Source organism: Styela clava, chromosome 15 (genome assembly GCF_964204865.1).
Source record: "Styela clava chromosome 15, kaStyClav1.hap1.2, whole genome shotgun sequence".
NCBI lineage: Eukaryota > Metazoa > Chordata > Ascidiacea > Stolidobranchia > Styelidae > Styela > Styela clava.
The window spans coordinates 10,474,654-10,493,118 of record NC_135264.1 but is presented as its reverse complement, the minus strand read 5'-3'; the positions used below and the strand labels follow the sequence as shown (position 1 = coordinate 10,493,118).

The window sequence follows — 18,465 nt, the reverse complement described above, 5'->3', positions numbered from 1 at the left end:
GGTTTGGTGCTTGTTCATGTTCATAAAGTTTGCTTCGAGCAAACATGTCTTTTACAAGCGATGGTAATATAAATCAAAATAGCAAACTATAATGAAGTAATGCGTGTTAAACTATGAACTTCTTATCGCCAAATATGATTAAACACGGCCCGGGAACGATTTTGAATTAACCCGATTTGGTACATGTGTAATTGGCAATATATGAGTTCAGAAAACATATATTAGTTTTGGAAAATATGAAATACATTACCGTGTTATGGTCTCAATTCTACTGCGTATTTATTTGTGCGGAATAATTTGTTAATGAGCCGTTTTCAATGTCGGCGTGCGGTCATGCGCACTGACCCAGTTTTCGGTAACTTGTCAACATCGTTGATAAATCACATGGTAATATTGACAAGTTATACCCAATTTACACAATCCAAAATCGATTCGTTTTTGTGTGGGTGGCTGATTCGGGCGTTTCCCCATGGAAAAGAAAGAAGGGAACGTCTTTGTGGTTGGAATTGGCGGGTGAGTGCAAGTTCTGCTTTTCGTCGTGTTATGAATAGGCTGGAGGCGATAACAAATTGATAACTGCCATATTTTCCATGTCACTCTGTTTGAGCGCATAGCAGCTAATTTATTATTAGCTGGTAACGTCGCAATGCTGCGAAATGACCGGGACTGTTATGTAGATTGTCACCTAGTGCGGTGCTATTTTATAAAATTAATGCTGTGTATTATCGGACTAAAAATTGTATGATAACGATTAAGATGTCGTGTATAGACATTAAATGTATATATGTGCAAAACTGTATAATATAGTATAATCCAATATATTTAATGTTCCATTTTTTCAATCCGCTGAATAACACTAGTATTTGTGATTGTGACTATTGTTTTCTAATACTGAATATATCTGTATACTTCCAAACTTCAGTTGATTATAAGTTGTGACTGTAAGTTGATTTGTAATCTAAATTAAAAGGTAGTTACCGTAATGTCCCAGCAGGCAGCACAAAGATGTGTTACTTCACCTCTCAAAGCGAAGCTTAGCTATGACAAGGGAAAAGATATGAAAACATTTATTTTTACAAAAGTACACTTGAATGATGTGAACAACCCACAGATTGTTGAGGTTGCTATGATTGCTGTTCACAAAAGAGACTTGACTGATCATGGCGATGGTGATAATACAAGTAATAATACCAGAAAAATGAAAAGATATATAGACAAATTAGTTTTGTGCTTTGACACCCAAAAACCTTTGAATCTTCACTCGGCTGCAAGATCTAACCTTGATTGGAAAAGGATTCAAGGTTCTCATAAAAAACCATTCGACAGATCATCAGTGCTTCTTATAAATGAATTTTTAAAGCGTCAAAACCGGCCTATTTGTTTTGTAGCTCATCATGGGTTTCTTATGGATTTCCCAGCTCTCAAAAGCGAAATCACTGCGTTACAAATGTCACTTTTTGCAATGGAAGAAGAAAATTTATGGATTGCAGACACTGCAACTGCGTGCCAAGATTTGGATGCACCTGATCAACATAAAATGCATGAAACGACATTAGATGCGATCGACTACTCAATGGAAAGCTTGTATCTACGATACTTGAAAAAGCGTATGCCGATGGAGACGTACACAGCCGAGCAATATGCGACATGCCTAATGCAACTTGTGGATAGTATTCCAGATCAATTCATTAACGTAGTATCAATCATGAAATTTTCAGATGTGTTACCTCGCGACCAAAAAGTTGCGAGAGCTCTGTTTCCGACTCAATCTACGGAAAATGGTGAAGAGTCAGCTGACCAAAATGAAGACCCTGACCGACAAGCCAATGAACATGAATATGATATTCGAACCTTTGTGTTTTTGGACCTTGAAACAACTGGACTGGACACCACCACTGATAATATAACTGAATTATGTCTGATAGCGGTCGATCGCGAGCAAATTACCGAACTGGGTAATGAGGTAGTGGAACATGAATACGGTGAATTTCCAAAAGTGCCTCGAGTTCAAGACAAATTGAATATTCTCATTGATCCTTTATCCATGATTCCGAATGAAGTTTCCAGAATTACAAAAATTGACAAAGAGAATTTAGAAGTTCGTAATAAAAAGCCATTTTCATATGAAACATCAATGATTCTCAGATCATTTTTGGATAGGCAAGCACATCCAATTTGTCTTGTGGCTCATAATGGAGATGCCTTTGACTATTTAATACTGAATAATCATTTGGATAGGGTTAAGGCAGATCAAACAATATGGAAAGAAATTTACTGTGCGGATAGCTTGACTGGTGTGAGAGAACTAAGACAACCTTGTGAAAGAAGACCAAATGGATTACAATATTTGATGAAAGAAGTAGGCGTTCATCACAGTCAACTTTTACCACACTCAGCTGAAGGAGATACAATTGCACTTATGGTTGTTGTTAAATTATTTCCACAAAATTTGCCTATGTGGCTTGACCAACATAAGAGAAGATTTAAATGAGATGATCAATTTTTTATATCGTTTGTGCTCATGAATTTTACTGCTTTTTTGATTTTACAATCACTGGTAATCATTAATTTTTCCACTGTCAAAATCACGTTATTCTTGTTGTAAATTTTTATCATGTATATATTGGCTGCTAATATTTTTAGCAGCACTTTTAATTAATGAAATTTAAACAATTTTTAACGTTGTGCATAAGGATATGCTGTGATTGGTTCATTGTTTCACAGCCTGTATACTTTCATCAGGGTTTCAATTGAACACAGAGCCCTTTGTTTTAAACTTGAACAATTTTGATTACGAATTTGCAATGGGTAATCAAATATAGGGGTCAATTTTAACGAGCAATGTGGGGGTGGATAATAGTTACATTCTACTCCAGAAAATCTAATTTTGATAATCAAAAGAAGGCTTGGTAATAAACTTAGTGATACCTTCTTCCATTATTATTAAAACTCTGTAATTCCAACTTGAGAGAGAATTCAAAAACAAAATTTTTGATAGAATTCATAATTGAGATAATTTTGCGGCAGAGACTTTTCTTGTGTGTGTGTGGAGGGAGGTCAAAGTGTAATTCCGATGATTCAAAATTGCTATGGTATATTTGCAAATGAAATATCATATTATTAAAAATAACTTATGCGGGGCATGTTTGGACTGATATAAAATTCAGCTCAAATTCTTTTTGGAAAATGTTTTGTATAATAATCAATGTGAACTAATTTGAATAGTTATAACCCTAATCAAATTTTCTATTATTTTACTAAAATTATACGCTGTGACTATTTTAAAATTGAGAAACATTCTGGATTACTATGAGAAATCTAGATAGCCTTTTCAAAAAAACACATTATCATACCCAATCATACCTTTATGAGTGCTATTTTATTTTTAATTCATAGCTTGTATGATCAATATTTAAATTGCATTGGTGTTTTGCTTAGATTCATTGTGATTTGTGATGCTAGTTTATTATGTTTTATGGTGTTTTTTATGGTAATATAACACATATTAGCACACAGAATCTCAACTTTCTGCGTGCTTTTTTATTTCCATTTATATTTTGTGTGATCAATATTTTTAATTGGTGTTTTACTTGGATTCATTGTGATTTGTGATGCTAGTTTATTGCATTTTAAGGGTTTATAGTGTTTCAAATATTAAATAAATAGATGTTATTAGTTTTATATGATATTCGGTTTTTAATAAACGTTTTTGAAGGTCAATTTGCCATGGCCATTGTGTGTATATGCATACCATTAGATCATTACTAATTTACCACCTTTCAATATTTTTAATACTCATTGGTGTTACATTACACTGTATGGCAGAGGTTCCCAAAGCTTTTAAAGTTAATGATCCATTAACTTTTTATAAAACAAATCATGAACATTGATTTACGACAAGAAAAGGTTTTAATATATTATGTGCATTTTTATTCAATTTAAATGCGAACTTATTTTGTGCGCATAAACTATCATAACACAATTAAATCCTAGCAAGTCGACGATAATAAATAAAGCACAACCAGTATTAGCAAAACGATGTAATTTGCCAGCATGTGTGGTTGAAATATAGAAATTACATCGTTTTGCTAACACCGGTTGTGCTTTATTTGATCATTTTATGTTAGGTTCCGATTAATACTTACAGACAGTTACAAGTATTTTTTCAAGAAATGAATTTATAAATAGTGACATAATACCTCTATGCATAGTCCACTGTCATGGGGCATGCCTTTTTTTAGATGGTGTGTGTGTGTGAATTTTTTTATTTGTTTTACAGTGTGTCTAATGGAGGTAAAACAACATTAGCAGAAGGTCTCGGTCGCTGTTTAGAAAATGAAGAATTCAATGTCACTGTAATACATCAAGACATATATTTTAAGGTATTCTATTTTGTGCATATTTCAACAATATACATTTCATAATAGAAAAAATGTTGTGGCCACAGATGCAATTTGGTTTGCAAATGCATTTGGGAGGAAGCACATTTGATCACTATCACAATTTCTCGGAGTGGATTTAAAATGCAAATGCAAACAGATTCAAAAATTGTACCAGTTTAATACAGTACATGGAAAATAGACATGTCTGCCTTCAAGCGTGTCGGAAAAAATGTGCGCGGTGGTGTGGCTCATCGTGCTAAGCGTTAGGATTGCTGGACTCCTCGCTGCCTTAGGGTGGTTCACGTAACCGCTGGTCTGTTAACGGCTTCCTCCACCATCAAGTCCATGCTTCCGAAAACAAATAATTATCTAATCCCATACCCGACATGGAATGATAACCGGACGAGACGTCTTATCGGCTTTCCTCTCCCTCTGGATAAATATGTCAATCCTTTAGTATTGAAATGCTGAACCTAGTTTACTGTAGTTTCACCTACGAAAAATAATATACATGAATTTTTAAACCAGGAAGTAATCTAATATCTGTTAAATTGAGAGCATACACCCTCACCTATTACACACAGATACAGTAAGAGCCACACATAATTTATCATATTGATCAGACTTGCCGACAATTTTATTTTTTAGGAAGAGAAAGATGTGCCGTTACATAAATCAGGCGAATTTGGAAGATGGGATGGTTAGTAGTAGGCAAAAAAATATTCAAATAATTTTTCTGCGGAAAACACTAGTTTCACAAGCTATTAAATATTCATAACAAAACGCTTTATCCTAGAATACTATTTTGTGAAATATTACGCTTTTAAATATTCAGAATAATAGGTCTATTTTTGAAACAATATATGCGACGACTGTTATCCGTTGGAAAATTTGATGTTTTTATTTTGCTATACGAACAGTAATTAGCAGTTTTAAATTTACCATTCATATACGATTGTCCAATTTCTTCGTAGAAATGATTGCGTTTGACATGGACACAATGGTCAAAGATGTCAAAAATATTATTGAAAAAATGAAAAACACTGAAAAATCATCTGTTCTAATTATTGAAGGAATATTGATATTCAACCACAGGTAATGGTCATTTCAATTATTTGAAAAATATAGAACTTTTTAACGTCACCTGCTCACCCATATGATTACAGAAGATAAAGTTGGTATCGTAATGTTGACGGCTCGAATTTGACACGTTCAATAGCGATATTAAAGTTCAAATTTCTAACAGAAACTAATCGAGTAAGTTGATTAAGCAATTTTAACAGGTAGCCGAAATTCACCCATGCAAGAGCCTTACATTTTATGGGCCTGAGTTTTCTGCTATTTCGCAACATAGAAAATTTTCGATAATTTTTTAAATTGGTCTCTCAAGCAATTCAGCTCTGGTCAGTTTCCTGCATAAAGTTCCGATTATCTATCAATAAATAGCTTCTACTAAATAACTAATTTGTTATATTTCAGGGAATTGAATTCATTATTCAATATGAGATTTGTTTTCACACTAACAAAGGAGGAAGCGAAAAAACGTAGATTGTAAGTATAAATTGTACTTGATTCGATTCCAACCAAACAATATTTAATTAAATATTGTTTTCCGTCATAGGAGACGTCATGGAATAGATTAGAATAACCCATTGGTTCCTGAGCTTTTTCAATTTATTTCCCGCTAATTATGCCTACTTGGAAACTTTTTATTCTTCCCTTTCTAGTAAGCATCTCTAGTAAACAACGAGTTTTTAATTTAGGATAATATAGTATGTGCGAGTAATTCCAATTCCTTTAGATCAATAACCAAAAGTTCGAAGGTGTGGCCTGCGGTTTCACTTAGTCATTTGTATCTGGCCTTCCTGTATTATTACAGGTTGCACATCCTTTCTCTAAATTATAGGGTTATCTCATCATTTCAGGACGAGAGAATATGAACCATCGGATACTCCTAACATATTTGAATATCATGTATGGCCAATGTATATCCAGTATCTTGCAGAACTTCGAAAAATCAAAGTCAATTTTAATGAATTAGATGGTGAAATTTCTCAGCAAAAAATTCTTCAACAAGTCAAATCAAAAGTTATGAACAGTTTTCCAAAGGAGAATGGCTTTAGTTGATCATGATTACTCAATGAGTTGATTAACAAAGTTGTACTATTTTCACTCAAGTGCTAATGGCTTTGTCTTTGTTTACTAAGTGCAAATTTGCTCTTTTCTAACTTGGTGCATCACTTATCAATGCAATGAATAAACATGGCTAATTTGATTTGGTGTTACAGCTTTACTGGGATATATAAGGACCTCCAGTATGAACATGAATTGAATTTTTCAAACATGAATAATATCCATCCCTATACTAATAGCTTCTACCAAGAGCCTGCTTGAATTGATAGGAAAGTGACACAGATTTCAGCTACCTCTTATGAGAATGCAATATATTAATTAATCTTTAGGGAGAAGAAAGGCTTCATGTATGGGGTCAGAACCCCCTTTTTGACCCCTAAGACTCAGAAAAACCCACATTTGACGCCAGGACCCGCTACCTGGGCAATTGGAAATTCTGAAACCACCCCTTCTAAAAATACCTGTTAATAGAGATGATAGCTAAGCAGTTGTTAATTGTTCCTTCTGCATGGTAAAGTATGAAGTATTATTAGCCGACCAACATTGTGTGCAACTCTCATGATACTAACCTGTCAATCCACTCCACTTAGTAGGCTTATTCAGAGTGTAATTCTAACAGATGTTATGCTTATCGCTAGGACTAGCCAACGTACAATACCATTAGGGAAAAAGCATAATAAAAATCACTGCATAGTCTCCAGTACAATGGTAACAGGTATACAAAAATGAGGAAGACTATTTGGATTAAAACACAGAATTCTTTTCAGCCAAATTTTATTGGAATATGATTATGAAAGTAGCATTAGTTATATTATTATTAATTATAAATATAGTATGATCCTAAAATAATGGTGACATTCAGTTAAGCATGGAGTTGACAATCTGTGGTAAACAATATTCACAACTTATAGACAGTATAATACAGGGTGTGCAACATTTTTCAGTGGGCCATATAACCAACATCAGACATCTAGCTTTTCCATGTATCCTATACAACCAAAAAAAATTATCACAATACAATATTTAACGCAGCCACAAAAAACATGTATTTTTACCCATGTGATCAAATTTTTAAACAAACCGTCTGATTAGGATTTTATGTTTAATGAGTATATTTCATTGTTGACAAGTGCCACACTAAATGGCTTGGCTAAATGGGCCACCTGTTGCATACCCTGGTATAAAACATTCCACCAAGGCGGGTCAGTTAAATTTGCCTAGAGGGCCGACCTTGATAAGATATTCCTGTTATATAGTGAACATCTCTTGTGCAATATTATTTTAAAGAACGTTACTGACTAACAAAAGAAGTTAATAAAATGTAGATTGAAAACTATACATATTAAATTATCTCCATGTGAATACATAGGCTAATAATAATGAATTTCTCATCCTAGTGGGAAGCCATTATCAAACCAGGCATGATACAATAAATATATCACATAAAATATACCATATAATACATTGATTAATTCAATTGACTGTATATACAATCCTTTTAATTCAAAGAGACAATTACATTGGCAGACTAGCATAAGCACAGTGCTTTATGACATGATAATAATATTAAAAACAAAAATATGTACAAATAATAAAATGGCTTCAGCTTTGCTTCGTTAGAATTATTTCCACATTAGGGTATCTTCGTATTATAGTTAAGAGCAGAAAGTAAAAATAATAATAATTTCTAGGTAATCACATAAGTAGAAATTTTCTAACACAAATATAACTGTGTTGATAAGCATAATGAACAGATAAGGCATCATTGGCATTGGTTTAATACAAGATTCAATCCACCTTTGTATGACCGTTTTTGTGATACCCATTACTAATACCATTTTTCGATGTTTTGCTGTTATTAAACGTGGTTACAGTAGAAGATTTTATTCTAAAAATATCCGAATACATTAAACTGCCAGCGAAAACGAATGATGTCCCTATCCAATGATAAAAAGTAAAATCATTCTGAAAATACAGCACTGAAAACAGCAACGATATGAACTTACGTAGGGTTATCAGCAGCGTAACCGTTAGCGAAGTGCATTCAGTAACGAGATAAAATACGGAACGAATGCAAAAGTATTGCGTCACAACATTGATGATGACGTATTGCCACAAAATTGGAATTTCTAAATTCATTTGAAAAGATAAAACTGACTCTGAAACAGTGTTCAGAAAGTTTGTAAAAAATGGCACCGGCTCAAGAGGTGATTGATTGAATATTTCTAAATTCCGCGCAATGCTTGGTACGAGTAGCAGGAAGAATGGTAACGGTAGAGCATGCTGTGAAAATAATTTATTTTCTGTTAATAAAACATAATGAAGATAGCAGTAATACAATATATATACATGATCTCTCTTTTATTTTAGTATTTATCATGGAAAAATACGAGTCTCATTTCAAAATGTGCAAGAGATCAATACTCAAATAAATACACATTGTTGCACATCAGTACCGGTACTTTAGGGCTTGAGATCACAGAGTTTGCTGAAAAGATCCGCGGTCAAACTTATGGAGGAAGTCAAACAAAGCAGAGTGAAACAGCAAAAAAAAAGTAAAAGCCTTCAAGCAATTTCTTTCATTATTATTAAATATAGAAAATGTGGTAAAGGCATTTTTGTCCCCAGCAACAACAATAATTTAGCAAACAATCCATATGTAGACTTCTGAGAATAACGAACAGTGGTGTTCCATATATTGTCAAAGGTCAAATAAGTTGGTGAACTCAAACTAGGCATGTTTGTTTCTTAGGAATTATGATAAAAAAATATCCATCAGATATTGGCACCTACGTTCATTATTTGACCGACCTCATTATTAATTAAGATTATGTCCAACAACTATTAATCAATAACTCAGTAATCGTATCACTTACATTGTAAAACAAAGTTTCTCTTGGATGTTTCCCATATTTGATTGCGATACTTTCTTGATAAATTCCCATTCCAGCAGATACAATGAGTGAAATTGTCAAAAATATGACTCCAATTAATGTAGAAGCATCAGTTGAATGACTAGACATTGTGGTGGCCTTTGAAACACTCTTAGATATAATGTCAACATTAGCAATACTTATAAAGATATGAAATTTATGTTTAGTATATAAAAAATCATATTTCAAATTGATGTACCGGAAATCCAATGATTGTCAATCATTTTGTCGGCTACACACTTCATTCAGTTATAGAAAACTTTATTTTAAAATTTGAATTTCCATTAAACTTGAAAATAGCCAATACGTATCTCAAATTATGGTAATGAAGAAATCAAAATAACAAAATAAAATCATAGCGTACAGATAACGTAATTACAAAAATGATACACGCTACATACAACTAGGTAGGCTATATTCGTAGCAAAAAAAGAGAGAAATACTCAATATTTGGGACAGTATTGAGGTCTGTGTAGGATTCATGAAAATGTCAAAAAAAGTATGGTGATAGCCATCTTAAAGTGTTGAAAATTTAAAATATCGATTGGTCTGCTAGAATCAGAGACAAACAACTACATTGAGTAAAACAATTTATAGGCCGGGCCTCGTACATGTCCAAGTCCAATAATCCAAAAAAGAGCTGCAGTTGGTCAATGCTAATTATAGTCGAGCAATATTATTCAAGCATTCAATCTTCATAAACATAACTTACTGTAACATAAGTGCAAATCAATATACCCAGTGACACAAATGCAACTGAAAGGTATTTTTGAGATGAGTACGACCTCTTCAATAAGAAAGCACCAAGAAACATGTTCGCTACAAGAGAACCCTGAGAGAAAAAAAATATAAAAAATTGTATAGACTGTCCATATAGTGGATGGAGCCATAACTGACCAGACGTTTCAATAATCGCTTTTTAATGGAAGGAACTTCATAAATCTATGTATGTATATGTTCGTGCCTAAGAATTAGAAACTTATCTTTTAGCAACTTAGAAACTTTATGGGCGGTAATGTAAATATGATGCACACTACTCGCTTGATAACAATAGAAAGAATAATAATTATCATATTTGTTATACTTACAGATTTAAAAATCATATGAAGAGGCATTGGTATATTGAAACCTAATGCCATATTATTAGTAGCACTGGCTGTGAAGAACAGTAGAACCATGACAACATAGTTTCTAAATATAAGACAAATTGAATTATTTTCTGTTACAATTAAAATTTGTTTTTTTGGGGTGCTTCTATATACAGATATATGTCTCTGGATAAGACTGTGATCAAGTAGTATGAAGCCATTAAAGTTTAAAAAAATGCTTGTAAAATTACATTTTATATAGGAGGCAATTACTTGAGACTTTTTTCTTGTTTTGAGAATATACACCATATAAGTAAAATCATGACGACAAAGTAGAGTTTAGCTATAACTTTTTTTTTTTATCGATAGGCCTATTTGATTCTGTCTTTCTTTACTTTGCACAATAAGAAAAGCAAAAAAGCCACATACTTTAAAGGAACATGTCTAGTTTCCCATCCGAACTTCCGATTAGCAATAAAACCTTCTATAGCAATAAAGGAAAATTGAAGAAAAAGCAGGATATTTCCACTATCAGGTGAAGCTCTGAAAAATGAAAGTTAAATTTCAGTGAATTCTTATTTAAATAAAATACAAAGTTTGAGTTAAAAGCTGTGTAACTTAGCCAGATAACACAAAGGGAAATCAAAGCTCTGGCTGCTTTAGCACAGAAAGATGTGATATATATAAAAGTATGCCATAGGCAATGTTACAGAAAAGAAAGATTAGACCAAACTATAAAACTTCAAACAGTAAGTACAAACAGAATACTACAATCATAAATACAGATTCATCCAAGCATAAAATTCACCATACTGCCATACCTGCATACCGGTACACAATATCAAAATTCAATAACTCTAGCCAAAAAAGTTATACACTCACTTTATCAGGTGTTCAAGAAAAATTACATTTGTACAACACGAGGCAAGAAGAACTCCAACGGCAAAATACATTTCGAACATGACGAGTGAAGAAGTGATAGGCTACAGTAATATAAAACGAAAGATATTCCGTGCTCCTAAATTTGTAACAATTAGCTATGTTTATATATGTTTTTATTATCAACTACATGCTGTTCTGCGAAGAAAAATACATTGTTATAGCTGTCTGAACGCTGGTACAATATAAAAATCTCGCGAAATACAACTGGACACGTAAACTTCCGGCGTCGAAACTCGTCTGAACAACGAGACGGTCTGGCACGAAATAATAAATATCGAAACTGTACGTCATAGTTCTTGATACTGGCATCCTCGGGGAAAATTTATTATGAATTACGTAAAAAAAGACGTTTTGTTGAAAACCGCCAATAAAAAAAATGATAAATATGTTATGTTGTTCATTATTATAATGTTTTATAAATATTTTATATAAAAGAAAAGTACTTCCCTACGGCGTTTGCTACATTACTTTTACAATACTCGAAATATCTCACAATTGTAAAAAAAAACTTACACATATGAACACCGTTTTTTTGTGTGACTATTTGGTCTGTCTATGTTAAATCAAACTAAAGGACTGTACAAGTTATATTTAAACGTTGTTTTTTCTTAAGTTTACGAAAAGTTTGGTCAAAATAATTGTTATGGTTCAGTGGATCTAAAGCGCGAGATTTGTTTTGGTAAATCGTCTCGTCTTATTTTAGTATTTCTGTATTCTGAGATATCGCAGGCGTCGTTCGCAAACCTTTATTTCAGTAAATATGGCAATGCAAGTACACGAACAACAGGAAGATGCCGAAGAAGAGGAGGTTATGGGCCCACTTCCCATCGCAAAATTAGAGGTAAGTTGAGTTAATTACCGTAAATCAAGAAATTTTCATATTGTTCTATTCGCAAATACTGGCAAGCCCTGAATTCGAGAGAAAAAAAACAGAAATAGGTTAAATAGCAAATTTAACAAGAAAATTAATGGCTTTTGACTTTTCAACTATTCTATATCAGAAATGTCGGAGAAAATCGTTTTTTAAAATCAATTCTTAAATTATGATTTTATCAATACTGCATTATCTGGATACCGGTAAAGGTACTTTATAAAATTAAAATAGGCCTATCATAAATTGAGATTACACAACCGCATACCACATTATGCAAAATCTATCTCTTTTAGCAATGTGGAATAAGTGCAAGTGATATAAGGAAACTTTCAGAAAATGGATACCATTCTGTGGAAGCACTTGCTTATGCTACGAAGAAGGAACTTGTTGGAGTAAAAGGAATAAGTGAAGCAAAAGCTGAGAAATTAACGGTAAAATTTATTAAAGGACATTGAAATTCTATTATGTGTCAAATATTTATGTGGAAATCACTCTGACGTTGAAAAAGTGAAAATTAAATAATATGACAACGATTTTATTTGTTTATTTTTATCAATAAGTCTATCATATAACATTACGGCACAGTTCTCTGATTTCAAGAATAGCTCCCACATTGAAAGACATTAAATATAAGAGTGAATGCAAACCCCTCTTTCATGAGACAGTCTGGGCCTCCATACTGGCACAAATTGGCAAACCGGTATTGTGCAATAAACCAGAAGGAAGCACAATCTTCAATCTATATCTAAAAAAAACACAATTTTGATCATGTGACATTGATTTAAATTATTATTGAAACAAGCATGGCGAATTCTGGCACATCTGTCGTCGATCAAGACACCCTTATTTCAGATTAACCAATTGTTAACCAATCAGCGAATTGTGCCCTACTGTATTCTACATGAAACATTACAAGATCTTCTTTGACCCTGATCATGAAATCTTTATATATTTTTTTAGCTTGAAGCAGCGAAATTAGTGCCGATGGGTTTTACAACTGCGACAGAATTTCATCAAAGGAGATCGGAAATAATCCAAGTTACTACAGGATCAAAAGAATTAGATAAGTTATTACAAGGTATATCAAAAAAACTTTTGTACAGAGATTTGTTCGACACGAAGTCGTGAGTCTCGTCTAAAAAGTGTTTCTTATTTTTAGGTGGAATTGAGACTGGATCGATAACAGAACTCTTCGGAGAATTCAGAACAGGAAAATCACAAATTTGTCACACAATTGCTGTTACATGCCAGGTCTGAATCTATATTGCGGAAACTTTTTTTTTTTAATGTCTTCTTTGAACTATAATAAGTTGTATTTTATTTAATAGTAATACACAATTCAACTAGCGTGAGTTTTTAGTACAGTTTTATTCCATTTTTCTCATTTTAGTCGCACTTTTATCTACCGTAACTAGGGCTGTCCAAAATCGAATAATTTTTTGATTCGAATCGAATATTTTCGCCGAATCGAACCGAATAATCGAATATTATTGCCCAATAGTAAATCTGTCTCTATTATACAATAAACGCCTGCCCTTCGATGTTGTGGTAACGTATGTGCAGTTACATCAAAGGAGATCACACGCTTGTATGAACTGGTCAAAAAAATTGGAGAACTCCAAAATTTGGGTCTCGAAAACTGTTGAGTGTTAAGAGTAAAAATTGCACTATTCAAAAATTGCAATCTCAATTTTGATGGATTCAGTTTTAGTAGGACATATAAAGCTTGTAGATGCTATTTTAATCCTATTCACTAGTCTTTATGTTTTTTTGTGTAAATTTCAGCAAAATAATAACAACCATCAATATAGATAAAACTGTTGCTCAAGTTCAAAATTGCATTTAAAAATTCCAAGCTAGTTTGATGACAATATTATTTGAGGACTATAATATTGTTAGTGTACAACAGCCATCAAAATGCAAGAGTGCAATTATTTGTCTTGGTATATAGATGGATAATACAGTAATGCCATCATGAGAAATTACAAATTCCATTTAAATAAGGTATTGCCATCATAAGGATCCCAAAACACCTGTTTCAGCTTTGAGTTGCCTGTACCATGTTCCTATGATAACTAACTCAACAGCTTCAAATCGATTCTATTTATAGAACTATCGTTTTCTAAATTGTCTCCTTTTTCTCCTTGTTCTCTCTCAAAAACGTCACGATCGACTATACCTTGTTATGATGACCACGCATGAAATGGCTAATCACGTGCCACCGGGCGGGCATTAGTAATGACATGTTTATCACAAAATGAAGGCGAGAAAAATATCGGGAAACCAATTAAGCAAGCCGGGAGCGAGAGTGGTCTGAGCTCGGATCGCCGCCGCTTGCCCGATGAAAAACATCCCGTAAAGGTGGTTTCCGCTTTATGTACCGGTACCTAATTTTAGCGATTCGAAAATTAGCCGAAAAACGATTCGAATAATTTGCGATTCGATTCTATTTCGAATATTTGGTTCGCTTGGACAGCCCTAACCGTAACAAATAAAAGTTACCTATTTCCATGTAACAAAAATTATTATAGAATAAGTTAGTGTATTCTAATTTTAAAAATGATAGCGAAAAATGCAGAATGTTGTTATACTTATACCCATCACAAGTTTTTCTCAGCTTTTTCTGAAGTCTGCTTTTGTCATATTCACCTAGTTTAACAATCCGTATACCCTTGCTGAATAAAGATCCAATTGTTTATCCAAAATATCGCTCCCCTCTCAACATGTAAAAGAATATTTTTGTTGAAGTTTTTTAATTTTTGGACATGAAGTTGACATATGGATTGCTTCATTGAGTCATTGTTGGCAACATGTTTTATTTTAATTCACAGAAACACCATTTTTATTTTGTCAAATGTGATCGCCTACTTTGCGTCTGTCCTTCATTTAGCGAATTCACTTAGACTGCATAGATCACATAAATAAGTTATTGGAAATTTATGTCCATATATTTGAACATTTCCTTCTTGCTTTTATCAGTTACCTGTTGACCAAGGAGGTGGCGAAGGTAAATGTATGTACATTGATACTGAAGGTACTTTTCGACCTGAACGATTGCTTGCTGTAGCTGAAAGATATGGATTAAGTGGTTCAGATGTACTTGATAATGTTGCCTATGCAAGAGCATACAACAGTGATCATCAAACACAACTTTTGGTTCAAGCGGCTGCTATGATGTCAGAAACGAGGTGCGTTTTCATAAATAATGATTGTTATGGTATTATAGGAGGCCAATGATTATTAAAACTGAATTTGTTCAAATGATTTGTGCATTATGCGAAGTGTTAAAAATTGTGCTGCCAATTGCCCTTCATGAATTTGCAAATTCAAAGCCTGTGAAAAGTAGTTCTAAACAAAGAGATTGCTTGTCTCCCGGTCTTCTCAGTGAAGTCCATGCATCTGGTTAAATATTCTCATACTGCTAATCGGATGGAGACCATGATTTTAATCTATGAATTATGATTAAATCATCTTATCGGCTTTCCCCTCAACTATGATCAATTTTAAAATTCTATACAAATCTGAATACCAGGGTATATTGGAATAGAAAGATCACTAATATGCGATATGATAATGAATCTCACCTAGTACCAAGACTAGATACTAGTTTACTCTAGGCTTCATGTCCTAAATAAATTTCTTTTTGTGCGTGTTCCAGGTATGCTCTACTTATAATAGACAGTGCAACAGCTTTGTATAGAACAGATTACAGTGGCCGAGGTGAATTATCTGCTCGGCAAATGCATCTTGCCAGATTTTTACGGACATTACTACGACTTGCTGATGAGGTGAGATGTTATGGGATTCACCAAGTAGCTTTAAACTTACGTTACGTAGGGATGTTCATAATAAATTGAATATTTGAATCAATTCGAAATTGGTTACATTCGATGTCGTAAATTTTTCAAGAAATAATAATTGAGGATTTGAGAAATATTTGGGAAAGTCATTTTTCAGTCAAATCAAAATATAAAGTGAAAAAAAAGAAATTTTTATACCAACTATCACATTAACACAAAAGCAGAGACAGAATATGTATCTTGCCTCATCATGAATTTCTGCCAGTTTAGACTTTATTATTTATTTATTTGCAGTTAGTTATTTATTCTATTTTGAATATACCTGCTGTTAATAAAATAAGCATTAAACCTAAAAATTTTGAATTACTAGCGTCTCACCTAATCTCGCTTCATAACTCGCAAAAACTATCTTTTAAGTTTATTTTACATTTTTGTTAACTTTTTAGTCTACATAACTTTCATATATTTCTTAGTTTGGTGTTGCCGTGGTAATCACAAACCAAGTTGTAGCTCAAGTAGATGGCGGAGCCATGTTCTGTGCGGATCCAAAAAAGCCAATCGGAGGGAACATAATGGCTCATGCTTCAACTACAAGACTCTATCTTCGTAAAGGAAGAGGAGAGACAAGGATTTGTAAAGTTTATGATTCTCCTTGCTTGCCAGAATCAGAAGCCATGTTTGCAATTAATGCAGATGGAATTGGTGACGCAAAAGACTAGATTAATAGATCTAGTCTTTTGATCACATCAAGACTAGATCACTTAATAAGTCCTTGTTTCAAGGTTTTTAAACAGTCTGGTTCTTACAGAATTCTAGCCTATAGCGCACAAAGAGATTGTTAACGATTATGATCATTTGTTCTCTTGAAATGCTGCCGTTTTTGTGAAATATATCTCTTTTCCGTTCCATCTGACTGACCAATTTGGGCTGACTGAAACTACAGTACCTTGCCACTTGGTGGACTGTAAAATCTTACGCGTCTTATGGAAAATTAAAAGTGCAGGCATATATCCCGTGGCTTAGAATTTTTATTAAACGATTGTCTGTGTTTCTATTCTAATTTTCTCGCCACAAACCTCTCACAGAGCCTAGAATTTTAATTACTTTTATTCAAATGGTGTTTGTTTTTTATTCACTCATTTTTAGCCTTACAGTGAGGTAACGTAATCCTTCTGCTGACACTGCCTGGTTTTTCCATGATTTATTGAACTTCTCTTCCAAATATACTTCTCTATTTGTACAGCAGCTTGATATGTGATTTTGTGCCAGCCCAGATTATTCAAGTTAGAATTCAGAATGTAGGTCTGATGAATTCTGAATCGGTGAGGGTCAGCAAAATGTTAAGCAACATCGCAGCCAAAACTGAGTATTCCTATTAGTAATGAAAAGGCAATTGCTTTGTTGAGTAGGCTAAACTTCAACAAGATAAAGCATATTCATAATTTTGATTGTCAGGTAAATGAATAGCCAGTCTTATGATGCAAGAAGCCTTAAAGCAGTTCCCGGCTGTGTATATTAGCCTGCATAGTGGATAAACATCACGCATATCAGTCATGTGCATAAAAGGCTATTTACCAACCCTTTACTCAAATTCTGTTACACCCCAATTTGACAAGTAGAAACCACATTTTCTGTGAGCATTTCATCTGTGACCCTATTCCCCATTAGATCTACCTATAATAATTCTGTTTGTCACATTTTTTCAGACAAGGTGGGCAAATTACTGCCCATCGAAGTGTTCCATCCGGCCCACTTGTGTCTAATGAAATTACGACTATAGTTTTCATGAATATAAATTTCCGTTAGAAACATTGATGAAAATTATGTCATAATGACCCCGATTGTTAGATTGCGCTCTTTATTACCGGTATGTATTTAACAGTCAGCCTAGATATTATAAATAAACTGTTTTTTATATTGAGTTTTGAGCCTTCGGCCCAGTAACAAAGTCTATTGCCTGTAACTGGACCACTCAGAGAAGTAATTGCACACCCCTGGTTTACATACAACCTCATCTTGAGAAACACTAGGCCAAGACAACTTACCACTATATTTCTACAAATGTTATATTTGTGGCACAGTTCTAAGTTTAGTGTATCAACCCTACTTTTTGCAGTACATCCCATCAATGAAGTACCCCCTCCAACCCAGGGGTGTACAAATGCAACCCACAAGGAAAAATTTTGCAGCCCAAGGAGGAGTGCCAATTTCGAACCATGTGCCCACGAAACGAGTTTTTAGGTCATTTAATCTGGTACGTGTGATTAATTCCAATCCATTTGGGTCATTTCATCCATTCACCCAGTTACTTGT

The 18,465-nt window shown here is 33.5% G+C and overlaps 3 protein-coding genes across 5 annotated transcripts; 2 read left to right on the top strand and 1 right to left on the bottom strand.

Annotated features, from left to right (window-relative positions):
- Nucleotides 1–11: 11 nt before the first annotated feature.
- Nucleotides 12–6,657, top strand: LOC120333712 (nicotinamide riboside kinase 1-like). 2 transcript variants are annotated; one of them, XM_039401042.2, is made up of 6 exons: nucleotides 12–513; nucleotides 4,280–4,382; nucleotides 5,031–5,082; nucleotides 5,357–5,477; nucleotides 5,862–5,933; nucleotides 6,308–6,657. In XM_039401042.2, exons 1-6 carry the CDS (start codon nucleotides 470–472, stop codon nucleotides 6,507–6,509), a joined length of 594 nt encoding a protein of 197 aa, XP_039256976.2. In that variant the 5' UTR covers nucleotides 12–469; the 3' UTR covers nucleotides 6,510–6,657. The 2 variants fall into 2 exon arrangements, with proteins under 2 accessions (XP_039256976.2, XP_077976502.1); XM_078120376.1 differs by lacking the exons at nucleotides 4,280–4,382; nucleotides 5,031–5,082; nucleotides 5,357–5,477; nucleotides 5,862–5,933; nucleotides 6,308–6,657 and adding an exon at nucleotides 1,389–4,271.
- Nucleotides 6,658–7,272: 615 nt separating this feature from the next.
- Nucleotides 7,273–11,702, bottom strand: LOC120334350 (UDP-xylose and UDP-N-acetylglucosamine transporter-like). 2 transcript variants are annotated; one of them, XM_039401841.2, is made up of 6 exons: nucleotides 11,419–11,702; nucleotides 10,966–11,079; nucleotides 10,537–10,639; nucleotides 10,161–10,280; nucleotides 9,392–9,547; nucleotides 7,273–8,798 (listed from the first exon to the last, which is right to left on the bottom strand). In XM_039401841.2, the coding sequence occupies exons 1-6, from the start codon at nucleotides 11,496–11,498 to the stop codon at nucleotides 8,304–8,306; spliced, it is 1,068 nt and encodes a 355-aa protein (XP_039257775.2). In that variant the 5' UTR covers nucleotides 11,499–11,702; the 3' UTR covers nucleotides 7,273–8,303. The 2 variants fall into 2 exon arrangements, with proteins under 2 accessions (XP_039257775.2, XP_039257774.2); XM_039401840.2 differs by having other exon boundaries at nucleotides 9,392–9,559; nucleotides 11,419–11,698.
- Nucleotides 11,703–12,114: 412 nt separating this feature from the next.
- On the top strand, nucleotides 12,115–17,378 carry LOC120333870 (DNA repair protein RAD51 homolog A). Its single transcript, XM_039401243.2, has 7 exons — nucleotides 12,115–12,319; nucleotides 12,646–12,783; nucleotides 13,313–13,430; nucleotides 13,512–13,603; nucleotides 15,332–15,540; nucleotides 16,011–16,140; nucleotides 16,626–17,378. The coding sequence occupies exons 1-7, from the start codon at nucleotides 12,239–12,241 to the stop codon at nucleotides 16,869–16,871; spliced, it is 1,014 nt and encodes a 337-aa protein (XP_039257177.1). The 5' UTR covers nucleotides 12,115–12,238; the 3' UTR covers nucleotides 16,872–17,378.
- Nucleotides 17,379–18,465: the final 1,087 nt, after the last annotated feature.